The 25,625-nt window shown below is 41.4% G+C and overlaps 1 protein-coding gene across 1 annotated transcript in view; it reads left to right on the top strand.

Annotated features, from left to right (window-relative positions):
* Nucleotides 1-25,625, top strand: part of XRRA1 (X-ray radiation resistance associated 1) — a 70,938-nt gene that overhangs the window by 24,443 nt on the left and 20,870 nt on the right. The window contains 4 exon segments of the mRNA XM_079104461.1: nt 2,373-2,379; nt 2,382-2,505; nt 23,624-23,752; nt 24,256-24,473. Coding sequence (XP_078960587.1) covers nt 2,373-2,379; nt 2,382-2,505; nt 23,624-23,752; nt 24,256-24,473 — 478 coding nt within the window.

Below are 25,625 nucleotides of genomic sequence, written 5' to 3'. Positions count from 1 at the left end.
AAGGAAAGCAGTCATAGATGATATGTAGACAAAGGAGCATGGTCATCTTCCAATAAAACTTTATTTATGATGCTAAAATTTGAATTTCACATAATTTCTACATGTAACACACTGTTCTTCCTTTATTTTAATTTTTAAATGTAAAAATCATTCTTAGCTCACAGGCCATACAAATAGGCATCAGGCTGGATTTGGCTCACAGTCGTTGGCTTGCCAGCTCCTCCTAACCTGGAACACTTCTGGGACAGCTCAGCATGGTTAGAATGGAGAGTGAGACACAGTGGAGTGGAGCAAGACAAGTTCCTGGAGAGGTGGCAGAAGAGGGACTGCGGAGAACAATGGAAACCTTGCTAAGGAGCTAAGATCTTATGGCTCGTTGAAGAGTTTTTAGGCTGAGGAAATGGTTAGAACTGTAATTTTAGGAAAACCATTCTGGCTGCTCTGTGAAGAATTAAAGGGAACAGTGTGAGAGATCTTAAGGAGGTTGATAAAATCCACAGGTCTTGATGACTTCTATTAGGAGTATGAGGGAGAGAAATTCCCCAACTTTCACCTGGGCTTATTTGAGCCAGCTTTCCAGGCCTTCCTCTTCTCTCTCTGCTTCAGCCAAGTGGGATCAGCCTCGTGTGAACCTTCAAACCCTCAATTTGGCTGGTGACAGCATGAACTCAGCACTTCTTTGGTGCTTGGTGCTTTCCATGCTTCATCAAGCCCCTGTCTCATCCAGGGAGCTCCAGTCATACCTGAACTACTGCATCCTCTCAGAGCAAGCCAGGCAGCCTCCTGCTTTATGCTGCTTTCCAACCCGAATGTCTTTTTTTGCCCTTAACAATATGGTAAATACTTACTAGTCTCTGAGGACAACTCTGGTGACACCTGCTCTGTGATGCCTGCCCTGATCCCTGATAGATCTGACCATTTTTTGCTTGTGCCCTGTGAGTCTGACCCCAGCAGCATTGCTACTTAATAGACATATTTATAACTCGCTGCCCAAGCCATCTGGGTACTCCAGAGGGCAGGGGCTGGTCTGAAGAAAGCCATCAGCATACCATTAATGACTGAAGGGATGATCAAAGCCAACATTAATTAAGCACTTACTATGTGCCAGACTCCAGGCTAAAGGCTACTCTACACAAGAACCACTTATTTCCACTCTATAGCAGGGAATTCCAGGTTAAGTAATTTGTTCAAATCACACAGTTTACCATGACTTAAACCTTGACTTTCAGAGCCAATCAGTCAATTACTATAGCAGAGTCAGACCAAAACCAGTGATCTGCAGCATGCATATGTCTGACTAACTATGTGACACTGATGTGACTGACCAAAGACCTTGCTTGTGCTCCAGTTGCTTAAGACACTGAAACTGAGCCCATTCCATAGGCTTCAACGTGGAGGGGCAGTACAGGGATGTGCACACAGAAAAAGGGGTGGAAGGAAGGAAGCCAGCTTGTATAGAAGAGCTAAAGTGAGTATCTTGAGAGGCTCAGAGAGAGAACAGAGATTGGGCACATGTCATTTATCCTACTAGACTTTATCTCTGCCGAGAGAAACAGCTTCCTGGGTGCCCCTGGACCTCAGTCAACAATATTATGAATCCAGGTGGCCAGTTAGAAGCTAGTTGATACTGGGGTGGCCATTTGAGGCCTTTATTCTTATAAAACAGTTCATTTCAGATAATTTTTAAATATTTACCTACTTTGTGCCAAATCCTACGCTACGGTCACAAGAATACCAGTGATCCAGTGGTCTGATCCTGACTTCAAAGGGTTTATGATCTAGTCCACCACTGTGTGCCAGACATTATATGTCATCTATTTGTCTATAGGTATAACATGGGGCCCATATTATACTATATATAATAGTATCATTATTCCCCATACATGTATTCAGCTGTTTCAGATGGCCAGCCTTGATAAATACTGAGAGCATTCAGATAAAACACTCAAGTCAGGGGAGGAAGAGATGCCCATCTAGCTGGGGAATTAGGAAAATTTGATTGATTGATTGATTATAAGGAGGCAGCTTCCAACTGGGCTGGTGGTTTGGATGCATGGAGGGAAGGGCATTCTGGTTTGAGTGAAAAGCACAAGCTGGAAGCTATAGGTGAGATGGTGGGGCAGGAACAGGGAGGGATCAATTTGACCTGCACCATAGGATATACCACAGGTCTGCAGTTGCAGCTAAGGCTGGAAAAAAGGTTGGGAACTGGCTCTAGTAGGCTTTAAACATTATCCAGAGAGCCTCTTAATCCTGTGGATAATGGGGCTCTCCAGAAAGGAAATAAATTTAGCCGGCTCACGCCTCGTGTAAGAACATTATGGTCACACACAGTGCTTCTGTTCCCCCACCCTTTTGTCTTCACGTGGTAGTTCTTGGACCTTCCTTCAACAACCTGACTGCAGAGGCCATCTGTGATCTGGGGATTCTGCCCCACCTCCGTGTCCTGCTCCTCACAGGCAATGGGCTCACCTCCCTGCCACCCAATATGGCTGTCACCGAACAGTAAGTTCTGTATCCTCGAGTTTATCCTGCGAGTTCCCCCAGGAGCTTTTGTCTGGGTACAAGTATCCAAGGAAATAGTCCGAGCAGCTTGAAAGTGCCAAAGACAGGCCGTGAGTGCTCAAAACAGGGAAATGCCCCCTACTGAAGCTCCCAGGAAAGGTTTGGATAGGTTCCCTCCACTTTCCTGTGTGATGTTAAGAGAGACCCAGGTGTTTGGCAAGCTGCTTTCTTTGCCTCTGTTGGTCATTTGTAAACTGTAGATATTATTCTTGCCAGCAGTTCCCCTCAATAAGCTCCAGCTGAGTAAGTCTATTTTCTAGTTTCTAAATAGCTTTGTACTTTCCTACTTTTGCACCTTTGTGTGAGGCCATTCCTTCTGGCTAAAATGTACTAGACCTTCCTCTCTTAATAATAACACATATGAGGTGCCTTGCTATGGGCCAGACACTATTCTCAGCATTTTACATACGTTAACCCATTTAATCCTCACAACAGCTCTATGAGGTACATGTCCTATTGTCATCCCAATTTTTTAGATTAGGAAATTGAGGCACAGACAAATTAAATGATTCCCTAAAGTTGCAAAGTTAATCAGTGACAGAATCAGGATTTGAACTAAGTTCATCTGACTCCAGATTCTCTTTCTATTTTTTCAGTATTGGGGATAGAACCATGGCTATGTGCACGCTAGGCAATGCTCTACCACTGTGCTAGGCACCCCTCAGCCCTTCTCTTATGTAAATTCTGTGCATATTCCAAGCTCAGATCTCCTGCTGTCCTCACCAGAAGCCTTCTCTGACTCCTTCAGCCCACTTCCTCCCATCTCTGAGTATCAGGTGAACTCAAATGTTTCTTCAGTAATCTAGTACTGAGCATGTTCTTTTGGGATTTATGTTTTATAAATATGTGTGTATTATTATACTAGGTATAATATATATATATAGTCTCCCCAAGAATGTTGGGAGTTCTTTGAGGGCAGGAGCTCTTTCTTGCTCATCTCTGATCTGCAGCTCCTAGGTGTAGATCCAGTGTACACAGCAGCTAGTCAATGAATGTTGACTAACTTAGAGATGTTGATGGTAAAAGTCATGGTGTTAATGTTCATTGCCACGATAGCAAATTTGATGGAGATGATAGCGACAATGGTGGCTGGTTAGTTGCTTAAGGGGGTCGGGATGACAGGTGATGATTGTTATATTCGGGATTTCATTAATCAGAATTCATTCTTTTGTTTTCAAGTGACATGAGTCCAATTCTAACTAGTGTAAACAGAAGGGAATTATAGGTTAGTATTTGAAAAGTCCTAAAATGAACCTGCTAAATTCATTTAGCTAGATATGAGTGTACAGAATGCTATCAGAACTCTGTGTACATCTCTGTTTCTGGTAATGGGTGCAACTTCCTTCAATCTGTCACTTGCTCTCACACACATGAACTTGTGTTGGCTTTATTCTCCCTGACATGACATGTCTCGGTCAGACTCTAATGATGAATAAAAAACACTCAATGTATTACAAATAGAAGGATTTATGCTTTCTTAGGGAGAAGAGATAATAGTTGGTATTTTATTATGAAAAATTCAAACATATATGAAAGTAGAGTTAAATTCCCATTGTACCTATCACCCAGTGAATATCACTTAACAGTTATAAAGTCATGTCCAAGGGGCTGGGGTCATAGCTCAGTGGTAGAATGCTTGATTAGCATAGAATGAGGATCTGGGTTTGATTCTCAGCACCACATATAAATAAAACAAATGAAGGTCCATTGACAACTAAAAAAAATTTTTTTAAATGAAGTCATAGCCAATCTTTTTTTTAATCTTTGCCCCCATCACAACCCCCAGTTTAGATTATTCTTCAGAAAAATCTGAGATCTGTCCAGCCATAAAGAATCAAGCTAAAATGAATTCAGCCATAAGTGAATCAGCAGATTCATATAATTTTGTGTATAAATGTTCCTGTATAAGCTTCAAAAAGTAAAGGACTCTTTTAAAAATCATATCCAGTCAATTTTTATTTCGCCTAAAGTACCACCAATGATAAATGGAGGGAGTTGGTAACCATAGCTTTAGAGGGTCTGGACAAGCAATAGAGAAGAGAGGCATGGAAGAACAAAAAGAAAGGATTGATACCTGGAGATCAGAAACTACTAACACTGTTGAATTGAACCCATAAGTCTGTACCTACTACTGTGCTTCTAGAGAAATTGTTGCTTTAAATCTAGATATGCTGAAGATGTGCTGCTTTGACCTTGGCCAACACAGTTGCCTCTTCAGTACTACCGATGGGGCCAGACAAGAGAGTTGCCTCTCCCCTGCTCTGCCTTCCAGTCTCTCTCTAGTCCTTTCCAATAGCAGTACCTAACTGGATGCCAGTTGGAAAGTCGGTCTAGGAAGTGTAGTTAGAAGGTATCTCCAGCCCCTTCCATACCTAGTAGAACACAGAGGAAGGGGTGATGCCGGAGAGCATATAGGATGATGACTAGCACCACTGACCCATGGGAACCCTAACATCCACTCTCCTTTTCTCAATGTTTAATTTCCACACAATAGCAACCACAATGTGCTTTGACCTAACTTCAAGAATTCTTTTTTCCTCTGATACTGAAGACTCCCACTAAAAAAGAGACAAGACACAGTTCCATTGGTTACTGTATTCATCTCTGCATGACATTATATTTTCTTCTAAAGAAATTCATGGATATTTTGTAACCTAAAACTAAGTTGTAAAATACAGTCACCCACTAATGATTTATATATGTAGTATTTACCCACATGAACACACATTGCTCATACATAAAACAAAGGAAGAAATGCCATGAAAATATTTATAGTTGTTGCAATCATTTCTTCTTAATGGATCAGGAGATCATGGTGGATATTTTTGAATCCTTCCATCATCCATTCTGTGCTCCTTTTGCTCTCATCCAGCACCTCACCTGATTAGGGTTCTTTACTTGTGTGATGTCCTAAACCTTCACACCTGAAAGGGAGTCCTGCCTTTTATTGGGTTGCTATGGTTTTCTAGTTACTTTTACTAAAGGACATAGAATTTAAGAGGAGCACCAGATAATTCCCTAGATTCCAGGGATATAAATTATCTTCCTCAATACATAACAACAATTATATTTACTTTAGGAATATGTATCAATCACCCAGCAAATAGAGTAAGTCCCTCTTTGCCTTATGGTTGACTTAGTGAAATAAGAAACCCAAACATCCAGTAACAATCTCAATTACCAGTTCAGGGAACCATTCTTGTAGCCCTGGGAACTCCTCCCTTAGAAATTAAGACCTTTAAATTAGAAGTGCCTAACGTTACAGAAATGAGAAGTAAAAATTCTCCAAATGGATTATTAGATATAATTGTAAGAGGAACCACTTCCACTTTTGTTCATTAACTCCTAAGTTCTGTTATGAGAAAAACAGCATCAGTATTGGTTGCTGGCTTATGTGATGCCCCATGCTGTCTGTTAGGGTCCCAACTTCCCCAACTATAGATACCTGGTGTAGTAAATACATTATAAAAGACTGTTTCACCAGAGGATTCTGGGAAGATGGTGGAGTAGGAAGCACCAGAAATCTGTCTCTTGACCTAAACAACAAATGCATTGGCAAAATGTCTGATGAGACAATTTTTTTGACTTTATTTTATTTTATTTTTTTTTCACTTTTTATTTTTTTTTTATTTTTTTTTTTATTTTTATTTTTTATTGTAAACAAATGGGATACATGTTGTTTCTCTGTTTGTACATGGCGTAAAGGCATACCATTTGTGTAATCATAAATTACATAGAGCAATGTTGTTTGATTCATTCTGTTATTTTTTTCCCTTCCCCCCCACCCCTCCCACCCCTCTTTACCCTCTGTACAGTAGTTCCTTCCTCCATACTTGCCCCCCTCCCTAACCCTAGCTCTAAACCCTTCCCTCACCCCCCATATGTGTCAACCTCCACTTATTAGCGATATCATTCGTCCTTTGGCTTTTTGAGATTGGCTTATCTCACTTAGCATGATATTCTCCAATTTCATCCATTTGCCTGCAAATGTCATAATTTTATCATTCTTTATGGCTGAGTAATATTCATAGTATATATATACCACAGTTTCTTTATCCACTCATCAATTGAAGGGCATCTAGGTGGGTTCCACAGTCTGGCTATTGTGAAATTGAGCAGCTATGAACATTGATGTGGCTGTATTTCTGTAGTATGCAGATTTTAAGTCCTTTGGGTATAGGCCAAGGTAGTGGGATAGCTGGGTCAAATGGTGGTTTCCATTCCAAGTTTTCTAAGGAATCTCCACACTGCTTTCCATAGTGGCTGCACTAATTTGCAGCCCCACCAGCAGTGTATGAGTGTACCTTTCTCCCCACATCCTCGCCAACACCTGTTGTTGCTCGTATTCTTGATAATCGCCATTCTAATTGGGGTGAGATGGAACCTTAGGGTGGTTTTGATTTGCATTCTCTTATTACTAGAGATGTTGAACATTTTTCCATATGTTTGTTGATTGCTTGTAGATCTTCTTCTGTGAAGTGTCTATTCATTTCCTTAGCCCATTTGTTGACTGGACTGTTGAATTCTTGGAGTAGAGTTTTTTTGAGTTCTTTATAGATTCTGGAGATTAGTGCTCTATCTGAAGTATGATTGGCAAAGATATTCTCCCACTCTGTAGGCTCTTTCTTTCGCATTGCTGATAGTTTCCTTTGCTGAGAGAAGCTTTTTAGTTTGAATCTATCCCAGTGGTTGATTCTAGCTTTTATTTCTTGTGCTATGGGAGTCCTGTTAAGGAAGTCTGGTCCTAGACCAACAAGATGAAGATTGGACCTACTTTTTCTTCTATAATCTGCAGGGTCTCTGGTCTGATTCCGAGGTCCTTATCCATTTTGAGTTTAGTTTTGTGCATGGTGAGAGATATGGGTTTAGTTCATTCTGTTGCATATGGATTTCCAATTCTCCCAGCACATTGTTGAAGAGGCTATCTTTTTCTGCCATTGCATATTTTGGCCCCTTTGTCTAGTATGAGAAAATTGTATTTATTTGGGTTTGTGTCCGTGTCCTCTATTCTGTACCATTGATCTACCTTTCTATTTTGATTACCAATACCATGCCGTTTTTGTTACTATTGCTTTGTAGTAGAGTTGGAAGATCTGGTATTGCAATACCCCCTGTTTCACTCTTCCTGCTAAGGATTGCTTTAGCTATTCTGGGTTTCTTATTCTTCCAGAATGAATTTCATAATTGCTTGCTCTATTTCTGTAAGGTACGTCATTGGGATTTTAATTGGAATTGCATTGAATTTGTATAGCACTTTAGGTAGTATGGCCATTTTGACAATATTAATTCTTCCTATCCAAGAACATGGAAGATCTTTCCATCTTCTAAGGTGTTCTTTAATTTCTTTCTTAGTGTTGTATAGTTCTCATTGTAGAGCTCTTTCACCTCTTTTGTGAGATTGATCCCAAGTATTCATTTTTTTCGAGGCTATTGTGAATGGGGTAGTTTTCCTAATTTCTCTTTCTGAAGATTCATCACTTATGTATAAAATGCGTTGGATTTATGGGCATTGATCTTGTAACCTGCTACTTTACTGAAATCACTTATGAGTTCTAAGAGTTTTCTGGTGGGAATTTCCAGGTTCCTCTAAATATATAATCATGTCATCAGCGAACAGGGATAGTTTGAGTTCTTCTTTTCCAATTCGTATCCCCTTTTAATTTCTTTGGTTTGTCTAATTGCTCTGGCCAGAGTACTCAAGAACGATGTTGATAGAAGTGGTGAAAGCGAGGGCATCCCTGCCTTGTTCCAGTGTTTTAGGGGAATGCTTTCAGTTTTTCACCATTTAGAATGATATTAGCCATGGGCTTAGCATAAATATGGCCTTTACCAATATTAAGGAATGTTCCCACTATCCCTATTGTTCTAGTGTTTTGAGCATGAAGGGGTGCTGTATTTTATCAAATGCTTTTTCTGCAATCTATTGAAATAATCATGTGATTCTTGACTTTAAGTCTATTTAATAGTGGTGAATTACGTTTATTGATTTCCTGATGTTGAACCAACCTTGCATCCCTGGAATGAAACCCACGTCATCATGGTGCACTATCTTTTTAATATGTTGTTGTATGCGATTTGCCTAAAATTTTGTTTGAGAATTTTTGCGTAATCGATGTTCATTAAGGATATTGGTCTGAAATTTTCTTTCCTTGATGAGTCTCTGTCTGGTTTAGGTATCAGTGTGATATTGGCTTCATAGAATGAGTTTGGGAGGGTTCCCTCCTCTTCTATTTTATGGAATACTTGAGAAGTATTGGAATGAGCTCTTCCTTAAAGGTTTTGTAGAACTCGGCTGAGAACCCATCTGGTCCCGGACTTTTCTTTGTTGGTAGGCTTTGATGACTTCTTCTATTTCAGTACTTGAAATTGGTCTATTTAAATTGTTTATGTCCTCCTCATTCAGTTTAGGGCAATTCATAGTCTCTAGAAACCTGTTGATGTCTTCGAAATTTTTCTATTTTGTTGGAGTATAGATTTTCAAAATAGCTTCTAATTATGTTTTGTATTTCCATCCTGTCTGTAGTGATATTTCCTTGTTCATTCCGAATTTTAGTGATTTGGGTTTCTCTCGTCTTCTCTTTGTTAGTGTGGCTAAAGGTTTATCAATTTTGTTTATTTTTTCGAAGAACCAACTATTATTTTGTCAATTTTTTGTATTGTTTCTTTTGTTTCAATTTCATTGATTTCAGCTCTGAGTTTAACAATTTCCTGTCTTCTACTACTTTTGGTGCTGTTCTGTTCTTCTTTTTCTAAGGCTTTGAGCTTGTAGTGTTAGGTTGTTTATTTGTTGAGTTTTACTTCTTTTATTAAAGGCGCTCCATGAAATAAATTTCCCTCTAAGTACTGCTTTCATAGTGTCCAGAGGTTTTGATATGATGTTTCTTTGTTCTCATTTTACCTCTAAGAATTTTTTAATTTCCTTCCTAATATCTTCTGTTATCCATTCATCATATAATAGCATATTGTTTAATCTCCAGATGTTGGAATAGTTTCTGTGTTTTACTCTTTCATTATTTCTAACTTCAATCCATTATGATCTGATAGAATACATGCTAGTGTCTCTATCTTCTTGTATTTGCTAACATTAGCTTTGTGGCATAATATATGGTCTATTTTAGAGAAGGATCCATGTGCTGCTGAGAAGAAAGTGTATTCACTCTTGGTTGGATGGAATATTCTATAAATGTCCGGTTAAGTCTAAATTATGGATTGTGTTGTTGAGATCTATGGTTTCTTGCTCAATTTTTGTCTGGAAGATCTGTCCAGTGGTGAGAGCGGCGTGTTAAATCACCTAGTATTATTGTGTTGTGGTCTATTTGGTTTCTGAAATTGAGAAGATTTGTTTGACTACATAGATGAGCCACTGTTGGGGCATAGATGTTATGATTGTTATATCTTGCTGATTTATGCTTCCCTTAAGCAGTATGAAATGACCTTCTTTATCCCTTTGACTAACTTTGGCTTGAAGTCCACATTATCGGAAATGAGGATGGATACTCCAGCTTTTGTGCTGAGTCCATGTGCATGGTATGTTTTTCCCCATCTTTCACCTTTAATCTATGGGTACTTTTTTCTATGAGGTGAGTCTCTTGCAGGCAACATATTGTTGGATCTTTCTTTTTAATCCAGTCTGCCAGTCTATGTCTTTTGATTGATGAATTCAGGCCATTAACGTTCAGGGTTATTATAGAGAAATGATTTGGTTTCCGGTCATTTTGGTTCATTTTTTAAAATTTTGTTTATTATTTGTTTGAACACAACTTGTTTCCTCCTTTATTGACAATTCCTTTAGGATAATTCCTCCCTTTGCTGATTTGCTTCTTTGGTTTTTTCATCTCTTCCTCATGGAATATTTTGTTGAGAATGTTCTGTAATGCTGGCTTTCTTTTGTAAATTCTTTAGCTTTTGTTTATCATGGAAGGATTTATTTCATCGTCAAATTTGAAGGTAAGTTTTGCTGGGTATAAGAATTCTTGGTTGGCATCCATTTTCTTTCAGGGCTTGAAAAATGTTGTTCCAGGCCCTTCTAGCTTTTAGGGTCTGGATTGAAAAATCTGCTGATATCCGTATTGGTTTCCCCTCTGAATGTAATTTGGTTCTTTTCCTCTCCACAGCCTTTAAAATTCTGTCTTTATTTTGTATGTTAGGTATTTTCATTATAATGTGCCTTGGTGTGGGTCTGTTGGTAATTTTGTGTATTTGGAGTCCTGTAAGCCTCTTGAACTTGATTTTCCATTTCATTCTTCAGATTTGGGAAATTTTCTGATATTATTTCATTGAATAGGTTGTTCATTCCTTTGGCTTGTTTCTCTAGGCCTTCCTCAATCCCAATAATTCTTTAAATTTGGCCTTTTCATGATATCCCATAGTTCTTGTAGATTCTGTTCATGATTTCTTACCATCTTCTCTGTTTGTTCAGCTTTGTTTTCAAGGTTAAATATTTTGTCTTCAATGTCTGAGGTTCTGTCTTCCAGGTGTTCTATCCTATTGGATATGCTTTCTATGGAGTTCTTAATTTGGTTTATTGTTTCCTTCATGTCAAGGATTTCTGTTTGGTTTTTTTTTTTCAATATCTCTAACTCTTTATTGAAATGATCTTTTGCTTCCTGTATTTGCTCTTTTAACTGTCGATTGGTGCGATCAATCAATGCTTGCATTTGCTCTTTCATCTCATCATTCAATGCTTGCATTTGCTCTTTTCATCTCCTCGTTTGCTTCTCTGATCATTTTTAATTATGTACATTCTGAACTCCTTTTCTGTCATTTCTTCTGCCATGCTGTCATTGGGTTTTATTGATGTAACATCTAGATTTGTTTGCAGCATTTTCTTTCCTTGTTTTCTCATGTTGTTCAGATATCAGTAGACCGCTGAGATATTGCAGATTTCCTCTATTGACTTACAATGTCCCTGAAGATTTCTATATATATCCCCCCTTAGCCTTCAGTAGGCTGAAGTCTTGGAGGAGGTTGATAATGCGGTGCTCCACAAGGAAGCTGCCCTCTCTAGGAGTGGTGGGCCTTCAGGTGGGGTATATTCCCTGCTAGTGGGCAGAGGTGCCTCCACTTGTTGACCAATGGTCATCCAAAGGGACCTAGGCTGTGGGCTGAGGCAAGGCCTGTTTGGGCCTGAGTCTCTGGTTTTACCGTCCTTGTGGGAAACCTCACCCAGCAGGGAAGACTCATCCGGTGGGGATGTCTCGCTGGTCAGTTTCCTCCTAGAGGTTCCCCTCAATTTACAGCTACTGCCTGGGCTGGGCTGCCTTCCTCTGCAAAGTTTCCAGGGGCCCGGCCCTACCTCCTGGGCCAGGGGAGCCTCACCCTTCGCAGATGAATCTCCTTAGGCTGCCCCTCCTCAGAGAATTTGCCCATAGGCCTGGAACCTTCGCTCCGCCCTAAGCCTGTCTCTGTGCGGCTCTTCCACCCAGAAGCCTCCTAGATCCTGGGACCCTGTTCTGCACCTAATCGCCTGGCTACGTGGCCCCTCCTCTGAGCAGCCACCTGTGCCCCGAACAATCGCTCTGAGTCCCAGAGACCCGTCACAGGCCTCTTCCTCCAGACAGCCGCCCAGTATGCCGGTGCGGTCACTAGGAGTCCAAGAAACTCACTTCGTGCCTCCTCCTCCCACCAACCACCGTAGCCCGGGGCAATCAATCACTCCGCCGATCGAAGTGACCCTCCCCATTCCTCCTCCTTCTCCAGATAACCCCCCGGGTGTTCAGGAGCAGTCCCTCTGAGTGGCTCTGAATCCACGTGACCCGCTGCACGGGTCCTCTGGCAACCGCCCGGAGCTCTGGTGTGGTCCCTCAAGACCAAGCGTCCCACCACGCTTCTCCCTCCAGGCAGCCCCCCTGTGTTCAGGAGCTGTACCTTTAAGACCAAACAAACTCACCACTCGCCTTCTCCTCTGAGCAGCCACCTGAGCGCTAATGCAGTCACTGCGAGTCCAAAGGACCCGCCGCGCTCCTTCTCCTCCTTCTCCTACTCCTCCGGGCAGGCCCCGGGGTTCAGAAGTGGTCAGGGTCCAAACAGCTCGCCACGCAGCCCCTTCTCTGGCAACCGCCTGTAGTTCCCGTATAGTCACCCGAATCCAAGCGGCCGCTCCTCTTCCTCCTTGTCCTCAGGGCAGGCCCCCGGTGTTTCAGAAGCGTCGTTCTGATTCCAAACAGCTCGCCGCGCGGCTTTCTCCTCTGGCAACCGCCTGCAGCTCTGGCGCAGTCTCTCCGAATCCAAGTGGCCACGCTCCTCTCCTCCTCCTCAGGGCAGGCCCCGGTGTCCTGAGTCCACACAGTTCTCCCGCCCACTCCTCCCCCGGGCAGCCGCCGGAGCCCCAGTGGCTGCTCCGAGTCCCAGCGCTGTGCCCAGCGGCCTCCTCTATGGCGCCTCCAGCGGGGGGAGGGGCGTCTCGCCGGCAGTTCTACTTCACAAAGTTTCCTGCGTTCCGGACCCCCGTCCCATCCGGATGCCCCCCAGGGGGTGAGAGTCACCCGGCTACTTTGAGTTGGTCCCAAGCGTCTCAATATCTCCTCTCTTGAATCCTGAGTTCTGGAGCAACACGTAATGCAGCCACCCTCTAGGCCGCCATCTTGAAAAAACCTCTCATTTTTTTTGACTTTAGACCCTCCTGAAGGATTACATCTTCCAAGGAAGGCTTGGACAGCAAACTGAAGATAATTTCAGTTTGCAGCCTATCCCCTAACCCTAGTCACATGGTAGGTAGTCATGCATGTATTCTTATATGTAACTCATGCAGCTTGTGGAAACAGGATGGGAAGAAAAGTTCCCTGTTCTCCAATTGGTTTGTGGATCTATGCTCTGATCATTGATTGCTACTTATGATCATGAGGTGCAGACACAGTTGGGCAGCCATTATGACACACATGCACACCTATTGTAAGCTCCTCCTGTCCCCAGCTGAAGACACTTCCAGAGAATTTAAAGAACTGACCATTTTCTTTATCCACCTTCATGTGTCCCCTTCCCCTTGGGAGTCATACATTCAAAAGCAATGTCATATATGAGATAAATTAGAAAGTTACCACAAACATTGAAGGAAAGGCGCAGATTTAGAAGAGACCTAAGACCTTAGGTTTTTATCTTGGAATGATTCTTGGCATGGAGACAGCCTACAACATCAAAACAAAACAGAAAACAGCTAATTTTGTGAGAGGGGAGAATCTGACGTCAGAGTTACCATATCAATAGATTCAAGTACCCAGTTTTTAGCCAAAAAATCACAAGATATAGAAGGATATAAGAAAGCATAGACCAGTTAAGTGAAAAATAAAAGCAATAGAATTATCCCTCATAGGTCAAAAGAAGGACTACTAGATAAAGATTTTTAAACAGCTATCTTAAGGATGCCTGAAAACTAACAGAAGCACAAAGAAGGTCTTCCAGATGACCTACAAATGAAATGGAAGTAACAAGATGAACAAACTAAAAAAGAAACCAAAAATAAATTCTAAAGCTGATTATAAAACTGAAATGAAAAATTCACCAGGAAGATTCAAGAGGTAGATTTGAGAAGGCAGAAGAAAGGCTCAGTTGAACTCAAAGATAATTTATCAAGTCCGAGAACAAAAAAGGGTGACTCAAACAGAGACTAAAGGACATGTGGGACACCATCAAGCAAATCAACCTATTTCTTGTGAAAACCTCAGAGAAGGAAAAGAGAGAAAAAAGAGCAGAGATATGCTTTAAAGAAATAATGGCCCAAACTAGGTTTATATGAATAGAAGCATCCATGAAAACTGAGTGAACTCCTATGGAGGACAGATTATAATCAAACTGTCAAAAGACAAAGAGAAAAATCTTGAAAGCAGAGCAAGAGAAGTGACTTGTCACATACAAGGGATTCTCACAAAAAGATTATCAGCAGATTTCCAACTGAAACTTTGGAGGCCAAAAGATATTAGGCCAATATATTTAAAGGGCAAAAATAAATAAGTACTATCAACTAAGAATCCTATATCTAGCAAAACTGTCCTTCAGCAGTGAGGGAGAAATTAAGAAATCCTCAGATAAATAACAGTTAAGGGAAGCCAAGGGAATTCATTACCTTTAGATCTGCCGTGCAGAAATATGCTAAAAGGAGTCCTGCGGATTGGAAATGAAATGACACTATACAGTAACTCAAAGTAAGGGAAATAAGACTTAGAAAGTCATGTGTAGTATATTTTCTATTATATGTGGAAACTAGAGAGAAAAGAAGAATCTCACAAAAACAGAAGGGAGATCAGTAGAGCAGAGGAAAGTTAGCAAAGAACGGGCAGAGGGGAATGAAAGGGTATGTACTAGGGAATGAAATCAACCAAATTATGTTCTGTGGTATATTAAATGTGTGTACTTTTTGTATACATAATGCAACCAAATTTTCAAAAAGTAAGAATAATCTCAGTAAAGGTAGATACATGGATGATTTTTAAAACTAGCATTATGGTAACAGCAGTTTATAATACCACATTTAAAATATTGTGGGCAGAGAAGACCAATCCGTATCCAAAAAAATACATGTATAATTATCCCATTAAGAAAAAAAAATTGCTGCTATTTTTGGAGGAAGGTATCTGTGATAGTCAGTCTGGTACTATTTAGTTGTTCACTGTCCCCAAAATGGTGTTATGTTAGAGGCTCAGCAATGGCCTTTGCTACTGGCAGGTTGAGTCTCAGCAGAGGTGATAGCCAGATTAGCTTTGGTGAGGACAAAGTGCATAGCCTTCATCTTTACTGCCAAGGTCATTTTGCAATTACCAGAATATCCAGGGGAAAAGGAAGTGACCTTCATGGAATGGGTCAACCTTTCTACCTAATCATCGTGAATCATCTATAGCAAATACATGCATATGGTATATAATCAATGTTTGTATTCTCTATTCAGTTCTGAAAGTCCATTCATATAAATTTTCTCCATACCTCCTTGTTATCAGTTTTTCAATTCTTTTTTCCCCAAGCTTTGACTTTTCAGGTAAACCATTATGCCACTGACCATGAGTCAGCACAAGTCTGTGCTTCTGGCTATCTGTCCAACCAACAAATGTAACAGTCTCTAAGTTTTGCTCTAAGTTTTGCCTATCAGGAGGATTTACCTTCCCGTCTTTTAGGCTGCTTCCTGTATGGGGCTATAATACTTCAGTAGTCCACTTTTGGTTGATATCAGTGTGTCATGCAAAATCATGATAGGCACCGTTGGAATCTGAGTCATATATTCCTGAAACTTTTCCAGACTTGCCGGAGACTGGTCTCAAATACTGTTTTCCTCTGGACAAAAAAAAAAAAAAAAAAAAAAACAAATAGTATATAATCTCACCATATGTGAATATGTTGATTTCATGGAAATTGAGAGTAGAACAGAACAGAGGGTTGGGAGAGAAGGAAAATGGAAAGGATAAGGAAAGGTGGATCAGTGGGTACTGAGTTACAGGTAGGTAGGAGAAGTAAGTTTTGGTGTAGCGTTTCACAGTAGGGTGATTATAGATATTGAGTGTGTTCTGTATGTTTCTGAAAGCCAGAAAATTTGAGGAGATAGATAGCTTTCTCTAATTTGAATATTATGCAATGTATCCATGTATCAAAAACATCACATGGTACCCCCATTAAATATGTACATTTTTATATGTCAACTGAAAAATTTTTTTAAATATTGCTTTCACTTGATGAGGTAGTTCTGTTGTACTTTCTGTCCATCATGAGTATCTCAGGTCACATGATCACTTAGTGTCCTATGACCAGGTGATCAGTCTTTACCAACATGCAGTAGTAAGCCTCAAACTTTACCAAAAGGAAAACAGTTGTCATAATGGAACATAATTTTACTCAAAAATAATTTCTCCTCTTGGTAACTACAATAGGTTCTATTCAGAGCACCTTGCAATTTACTATCCAAGCCAGAATATATTTCAGAGGGAAAAAAAGTCACTATTGAGGAGCTGGAATTGTAGCTCAGTGATAGAGCGCTTGCCTAGCATGTGTGAGGCCCTGGGTTTGATCCTTATGCACCACATAAAAATAAATAAAATAAAGGTATGTGTCCATCTGCAACTAAAAAAGATTTCAATTTTTTAAAAAAGACACTGTTGATAACTATTTTGGAATAACAGGTGAAAACTCAGGCTGTCCTTGAAAAGCAGACTGTACTGTACATCTATTTGCTATAGTCCTGTTGGATCAGTGGAGGTAGTGATCCCAATGGAGGAGCAGCTTGCACTCAGTCTGGTGTACTATAGACCCTTGTCTTGCTCTGGCCCCACTGAAGACTGATAACATAATAGGACGCTTAGTAAATGGACCAAAACAACCCAAATGTTTTATGTGAAATCCAAAAAGATTTCAGAAGGCTCAGGGATATGTCTTTTACGTTGGAGGTATATCCCAATGCAGACACCTGGACACCAAGAAATTAAACAAGATGACAGTCCCCTGAATTTTTGTGGGGTTTACCTCCATCCTGTGGCACATATGTTTCTTACTAAGACATATAGAGTATGTGTGACTTTTCCTGGTCACCAGGTTCAATCAGTATAATGTTCTGTAGGATACCAAAATAATCAAGACCCCTGTGTAATAGATTATGATAGGGTTTAAGGGTTGATATTGCCTGAGGGAGGAGGACAAAGGTGTACCACTGTGACTGTCAGGTGAAAGCAGGATATTTCTGATAGTTCTTGTTAATTGATAAAGGAAAGGAAACATTTGACAGATTCTTATCTGTATCCCAAGTGCCAAGAACTGTTTTGATTTTACAACAGTAAAAAGGACTGGGGATGTAACTCAGTGGTAGAGCACTTGTCCAGCATGCATGAAGCCCACCCTGAGTTTGATCCCCAGCAAAAGGGAAAAAGTCCACTTGTAAACTGCAAACTGAAATTGGAATCACTGCATGATTAAACACATAGAAATCTACAATTATTCTGTTAGACTTGTCTTCTGCCAGGTGTGGTGGCGCATGCCTATGATCCAGCAGCTGAGGCAGGAGGATTGCAAGTTCAAAGCCAGCCTCAGCAACTTAGCAAGACGCTCTCTCCAAAATAAAAAAATAAACGAATAATGGACTGGGGTTGTGGCTCAGTGGTAGAGCGCTTGCCTGGCATGCTTGAGGCACTGATTTCAATCCTCAACACCACATAAAAATGAATAAATAAAATAAAGGTATTAGGTCCATCTATAACTAAAAAAATTTTTAAATGAATGAATGAATAATAAATAAATACATAAATAAATAAGGCCTGGGGATGTGGCTCATCCCCAGGTTTAGTGTCCCCGGGTTTAGAGTCCCTGGTACCAATACACAAAAAGTTTGCACAAATCAAGTAAAACACTGGGTGTTAAACAGGAATATCATAGGACTCGCTATCCTTCCATCTTCTAATCTTTAGTGCTGGCAGTCATCTCTACAATTACATCAGGGATGTCATTTTATTTTTGGTTTACTGTTGGGGAAGTCTGGGGTTTCAGTTGAACACTTTCTAACTTAATGGGCTCTCACTTTGGTTGTAGGTGAACAAATGAGAGGTATTCTATTAGTTGTTTATTATGTCTATTTCAATTACACATTTAGTAACTGGAAGATAACTACAAAGAAGGTTTATGGCTTCACTAAGTCTATTTTGAAACTGACTCAGGCTAAATTTCTAACCTTTTATCTGACCTTCTTCCCGGACTTTGAGTGATGGGCCACCATGCCATTCATATTCCCAGACATTAGCACCAATTTGCTGATACTGTCTAGTAAATTTTATAATCCTAGTTTAGCACTGTGCAGTGGAACTTTGGAAATACAACATTGGAAATGTTCTGTATGGACATTGTTCAATGTGGTAGCTACTTGCCCTATCGACCATATAAAAAGTGGCTAGTGTGAGGGAGGAACTAAATTTTCAATTTTATTGAAGCTTAATTGGTTTTCATTTTAATGTAAAAAGGGAGCTGAATGAAAAGCTATGACTCTACCTGTGGGCAACATGGATTACTTTTTTCTCACCAGATTGAGTTTTTTGATGATCTACACTAATAATTCCAGATCTACTTAATCTCTATAACTTAATTATAGAGATTGAAATTGAAGGTCACCTTCAGCCTCTGAAAGGGCTGCACTGTTTCTAGTGCACACTTCCTCCCAGGGTGTGTCCTTTATTGCCCTACCTTATAGCACGGCCATTTTATCAGGCTTCCATTCTATGCCACACCTTGAATGTCAGTTTTTGGCCCTTGGACTAGTTACGTTGTCAGAATCTCTGCTCAACTTTTCATCCTCTCTGCCACTTCTCAAGTCAGCAGACAGCCTAGAGAAAAGTGGCCACAAATACACAAATGTGACAAAAACTCCTTTGGATCTCCTCCTTTCAAATCTTCATGGCTCATTAGTTCCCAGGTAACCTTAAGTCATATTGTTGTTCTTCTTTTGTGGGGTGGGTACCTAGAATTGAACTCAGGGGCACTCAACCACTCAGCCACACCCCCAGCCCTACTTTGTATTTTATTTAGAGACAGGGTCTCACTGAGTTGCTTAGCACCTCACTTTTGCCGATGCTGACTTCGAACTTAGGATCCTCCTGCCTCAACTTCCTGAGCCACTGGAATTACAGGCGTACACCACTGTGCTGGCAAGCATATTGTTTTAAAGTTTTTCTACCTCACTTCTATATTTTGCCTGGTGTTTCTCCTTTATACCCAGGAAAGAGTATGCACATTACTTAGTCTGCAATCACATAAATCTTTTCATTTATTTTGGCCAGGTGCCTAGGCGCATTTACTATGGAATTAGTTCAAACTAAATCCCTGACTAGTATTTTGGGGATTACTCTGATGATACACATTTGGGCTACAGTTTTGCAAGAGGACCCGTCTACCCAACTCCCCTTCTCTGTTCACTCCAGGATGATTTTTCCTGGCTATGGGATAAGGGAATGGGTTCGGCTCTGGTTTATGCCATCCTGAGGTATATTGCTTTAGGATCCCAGATTCATATCGGTGGTCTCTGATTAGATGCCCTACTGTCATTGTACCCCAGGGCTTTGATTCTTTAGCTCCCACTAGACTATTAACCACAGTTCAATTTCAACAGGGTCAGCAAATTCCCCTGAGGCTCAGCTGACTTCCTATGCCATTTTTCTCTCTGGCATACTCCTTCCACTGTCTTCACATCTCTTACATCTTTTTAAATTTTATGCATTGTTCTAGTTGTTTCCAGTGGATAGCCTCATTGCATAAAGTAAGGCAAGTCTCCACCATGCTGCATTTCCATTTCCTTTTGTGTAAGTGGGGAGAATGAACATGCTTCTGCCTACAGAGTATCAACTGAGTTCACTGTGCTTTGAAGACTCTGAGAATCCAGACAGGTTTCATTTGTCATTATTTTCTTCACAGCCACCTGTCCTTGCTCAACATGCTCTGAATTCCTCTTATTCTACCAGCCTCTTCAGTATTAGTGCTCCCCAGTTTCTGCTTTTACCCCCACTTTTTAAAAGTATGTTTTCTCATCCTTTGCAGTGTTTGGGTTATTTTTCTACCTCACTTCTATCTTCCGAACTTTAAGCCTATATCGCCTACTTATACCAGACTCATCACACACATCCCTGTGCCAAAATCTCCTCCTCCTCACTCTCCTTCCCTGGCCTGAGTGCCTGGCACCGCTCTCTTATCTGCTGTGCAGTTGTCTAGGCTGGGCATCCACGTGAGCACTGCCCTCTCTCCCCCAACATACATTCTGTCACCAGATACTGGGAAACGTACTTCATAAATGTTTCTGGAGCCTGCTCATTTCCGCTATCCTCCTGTTCAGTCTCAGTCTCTACTTCTCACTTCCCAACCCATCCTTCTTCCTATCAGCCAGCATTAGCTTTCTAAAACGTGCATGCGACTCTAGCATTGCCCTGTTGAGAGTTTTCCAGTAGCTTCCCAGTATCCTAGACTCCATTAACATTGCTCACACAGCTTTTCACAGCCTGACTCTCCATCTTCCTTTCTCTTCACTATTTCATGATACACCTCATCTGTTCTGAACTCCTTACATCTCCTCGTCTGGGCCTTAAGCCATGCTATCATCCCTGTCTGCGTGGGTTAGGGGAATCATATCTGACCCACTCCATCTTTAGACTGCTCTATTACTTGTTTTGAGCTGATATCTGCTCTCCACTAGGCCTGTTCCCTTTCTGCCTTGGACCATGTAAGTCAGATATGTGGGAGTGACCAGCACAGGGCAGAGGGGAATTATTATCTCCTTCTTCTAGTCACTGTATTCCTAATAATGCCACCTAAAGAGTGTTGGCATTTTAGCAGCCTTATCAGGAGTCCTCTTTTATGCAAATAGTCTATTATGCTCTATTCCCTCATCCTGTGTTTGCAGCCTGGATTTTCTGTATTTTAACATTTATACTGATATAAGAGCTTTCTCAGTTTCATTTTGTTTGCTGCAGTGCTTAGTGCAGTCTATTGAGCAAAATATTTGACCTAATCCAAACTTTGAGGATGTAAATCCCCTTTTACCATGTACATAGAGGATCTGAGCCCAGAGATGCTCAACACCAACTTGATGTGACACAGCAAGCAAAGCAGCAGCAATACCAGACCCAGAGCTCAGGGCTCCTGATCCCCATTGCCTTGCTTCTTCTAATATGACACACAAATTCCGATTGCTGAATCCAACCACTGGATGTACTCTTAGCATCTAAAAAATAATAATAAGTTAAATGTATCACATTTTAAATGGTATTAATTCTATTTGCTGAAAGAAAGGATGATAAAAATCCACCACTCTGAACAATTAGGCACATCAGCTTCTCCACCTTTCAAAGAGCTCTTCTCGTGAGAGGCTGCCGCAGGACAGCCTCTGAAGCTGGCAGCCCCCTCGTTTAACACACCTATTTTACAGAAATGAACCTTTCCCATGTTGTTGTTGGGGCAGAATTTTAAAAAGCAAAGCAGTGTAACTTATCACAGAGACAAGACACAGCCAGCATCTCCATGGAGCTCAAGAGGAATTTTTTGAAGTCTTTTCTTTATTTCATTGGAGTAAAATAAAGATTGGCCAACTAATTATAAATCAACAGAGCTGCTGTCCAGCATTCTGTTCTTGCTCTTAGGCAGAGATTTAAAATTCAGTATGTGAAAGTTGGTCCTTCCAGGTAGGGGAAAAGATCACCTGTGATCTTGAAATACTCCTGTGCCTTCTCTGTTGAATGTCTCTGTCCTTGAACTTCAAGCCTATTCCTCACACTGCTTCCAGGGCTCTTCCTGAATCCTTATCTGCCATGTCCCTTTTTTTTTTAGTTAGCTCTACCATGTTTATTATCTATAGATGTCTGAAAGTTTCACAGAAAGCAAAAAACAGGAAATTCATTATTAGAACATCGGGGAAACTCACAGCCATGCATTAGAGACATATTTAGAGAACATAGGTCCTGAGCACTGTGGAGCAGCCTGGAAGTCCTGTCTCGCAGCCTCACACCTGCTCCTTTCTGTGATTTGCCTCATTTCTCCTCACAGTGTGTGTGCTTCTGAGCCCCATGGTAGGAAAGATGGCTGCCCAGCACTTCTAATTACGTTACAGATCCAGTCATAAAGAGGTGATTTTTCTCTCTGTTCTTTTTCATAGTGGTTTAGAGTATGGCAAATTGCCTCTCATTCTTTATGGTTTAGCTTAAGTATTGCCTTCCCTGAGCCCTCCCCACCTGCTTCTTTTAGAGCACTTGTCCCACTATGTGTAGCACATCAGTCTCCTCATGAGACTATAAACACCCTATAAACACCCGAAGGGGAAGACTATATTCTTTTTCTCTTTGTATTCTCAGTACCTGGCTGTACAAATGTACATTAAAGAGAGTCATGAGTGTGAATGAATGAGTGAATATAGGAATGGCTTACATTCCCCTCACTAAGTTCATCAGTGAACAGTCCTGATTTCTGTGTATGTGCTAGCTTTTGAACTCTGTCCACCTTTAAGTCCTCCCACTCCTCCATCTCTCCACCCTTTAAATCCACATGTGGTCTGAAGGTTTGTGAATGTGAGAAGTGGACAGCAGGAATGGGAAGAGGCTGGGTTTTGAAGTAGGGCAAAAGTAGGTTCTAGTTTTCTCTCTGCCACTCTCTAGCTCTGAAACTTTCAGCAAGTCACTCTGAGCTTGAGTTTCCTGCTCTGAAAAGCAGAAAAATAATCCTCATCCTCCCCATGGAGAGTCTGATAACACATAACATCTAACACGATGCCAGAAATACAGCAGGCTCTGAAGAAATGTTGGTTTACCTCCTTCTTCTTGTGTGTGTGTTTGTGGCTTGTATAGGTATCTGTATAGTTGTGCCTTGTCTCGTGTCAATGGGTGTTTTTATCTTGGTGTGTGGACGGGAGGAATGCAAACGTGATTTGAGTCATCTGCCTGTGTATTTACGTAGGGTTACCTAGGCCTCATTCACCTACAAGATCACATTCACGGTAGCACCTAAAATGCCAGCTCTTCCTGCCTGCCTGTGTAATTAAGGACCTCAACCTCTTAAATCTCACGCTCAGGTTTTTCCTGGAATTCTCAGAGTTGAGTTTATAAAGACGCTTCTTATCTACTTACTGACATGTCTATTTTATGGAGTCACTTGAGAGGAGAACCTTGCTGCAGTCAGGGATGGTGCCCTTTATCCAGCCTACCCTAACCCCACTTGGTGGCAAAGCTGTGGTCCAAATCAATACCAAAGGCATTGTCTCCTGGTGCTCCTGTGGTTACCAGTCCCAAGGGTTACACAGCACTCCCAGGAGACTGCCCTGAGCCACAGCTCTGCAGTATTCTACCTGCAGAATGTTCCCGGCTTCCTTAGCCATACCTTGCTGACCCAGGTTTCAAACATGATGTGTGTGAACTTTCCCCACACAGAAGATTGTGTCTGCAAGTGGGGCTTGGGGAAGGGGTCAGTGAGGAGGAATCACACTTCCGGTCTATCTCTACAGGGACCTCTCTGGGAACTAGAGAAGTCCCCACGCTGGTCAGTGCTCCCAGGTGATTCCCTATCCTCCATTTCTTCCTGGGGATGGTAGAGCTTGCGTCCCCTGCCCTGCCCTACCCCTACTTTGCTCTCACAGGGAGGCATCCGTAACATCGCTGACAAGCAAGAGGTACATCCTGAGGTTCCCGGCACTGGAGACCCTGATGCTGGATGACAACAAACTCTCCAACCCCAGTTGCTTTGCCAGCCTGGCAGGGCTCAGGAGGTAAAGCCACAAGCCTGCCTCCTCAGGGCCCGCCCTCTCTCACCCCAGCCATGCTCACGCCCTGAGTGCTGCTCTGCAAGCCGAATGGCCTGGGTTTAAGGCCCAGCTCCTCCACTTATCTCTGCTGTGTGGCCATGGGTAAGTGATTTCTCCCCTCTGAGCTTTAGCTCATCATAAAAATGGGGGATCAGGAAGAACAGTTCTGATCATGTGACTTGGAAATTTCCTTTGGATTCAGCTACCATTTACTGACTATGACTTTGTGCCAGGCCATTTCCATATTGTCTCATTTAATCTTCACAAGAACCTTGGAAGGTTATAAGCCTTATTCCCATTTAGAGAGAGGGATATTGAGACCCAGAGAGGGTAAGTCACTGGCTCAAGGTCACACAAGAGAAGGAGGCATCCAAGCCTGATTCCCTGTTCTTTCCCTAAGTTGCTCAGTGAATATCCCCAAGGTATCATTATTGCTGTGATTCTGTATTCACTTTCCTTAATTGAAGACTGAAGAAGTTAAGCCTGGACCAAAACAGGATTTTCCGGATCCCGTACCTACAGCAGGTTCAGCTCCGTGATGGATCAGGGGACTGGGTTGGAGTCAGGGCAAGTCCCCGGAAAGAGCCCCACTTCACTCTGCAGCCCAAGTCATGGATATTTGAGCCCTCAGATGAACAACCGGACTATACCGTACTGCCCATGAAGAAGGATGTTGACCGGACAGGTGAGTGATGCCCCTTGTTCCAGCCACTGCCCCATAGTGGGAGCGAACTTCTGGGAGTTGATCCTGAAAGTCTGTGACTCCCTGGGGAACTGCTCCATTTAAACTGAACTGTTCAGTGACTCTAACTGGTTCTGTCAGTTAAAGTACTTTTGAAATTCAATTAAAAGTGAATAATTTCTTTAAAATCTCAAATAAAAAAAAAACTCAGAAGGAAGGCTTTCCAGAGATGGTTAATTCTATAGTGTATCAATGTACTCTAAGGACTCATGTCTTCTCTGCCTTCCGTAGCTTGCTCGTTTGTCCTTTCTGCTAGGCTTGCTTCCACTGGGGTCTCAAGGTGGCTACCACAGTCCAAGAGTCACACCCGCATGGCAGCATTCAAAGACAAAAGAAAGGAGTGTCATCTGTATCGTGAACCAGAATCCCTTTAATGTAGGAGTATTATTTCTGGATTATGTTTTGTTCCACTGATCTAGTTACAAGTTACTACACCACTACCATGCTGTTTGTTTTTTACATTTCTTCTAAATTGAGAAAATAATTTACTTTGGGTGAAAAACAGAAATATTGTATAGGGCTTGGAGTTTTACATACATCTTTTTCCACTCCTCACATTACAGTGCAGGGTATTTCCAGTGTCCCTTCTAACCAATACCTCCTCCAAGAATAACCAGCATCCTGGCTTCTATCACCAAAGATTAATTTTAACATTCATGTATATGGAATTTACAAAGATGATTTAACATTCATGTATATGGAATTATAGAGCATGTGCTCTTTGATGTCTGGTTTATTTCACTCAGTGTTTTGTCTGTGGGATTTATTATGTTGCTGCATGTATAGGTAGTACAGTCTTTTTCATTGCTCTCGTTTATTCCACAATTTATTGACCCTTTTTACTGTTGACAGATATTCTGGCTATTTCTAGTTTGGCTATTATGGTAAAGCTGCTGAGGCATCCTCTTATATATCCTTTGGTGGACATAAACACTCATTTCCTTTGGATATATACCTAGGAACAGAATTAGTGGGTCACAGACTATAAAAGTCTGTCGAGCATTAGTAGATACTGCCAAATGCTTTCCCAAAGTGGTTGTACCAGTGTTTACTCCACAATGATCTAAGAGATTTCCAGTTACTCCAGATCCTCAC

The sequence above is a fragment of the Sciurus vulgaris genome, assembly GCF_902686455.1.
Source record: "Sciurus vulgaris genome assembly, chromosome: 11".
Classification (NCBI taxonomy): Eukaryota; Metazoa; Chordata; class Mammalia; order Rodentia; family Sciuridae; genus Sciurus; species Sciurus vulgaris.
This window is presented reverse-complemented; position numbering and strand designations above follow the sequence as displayed.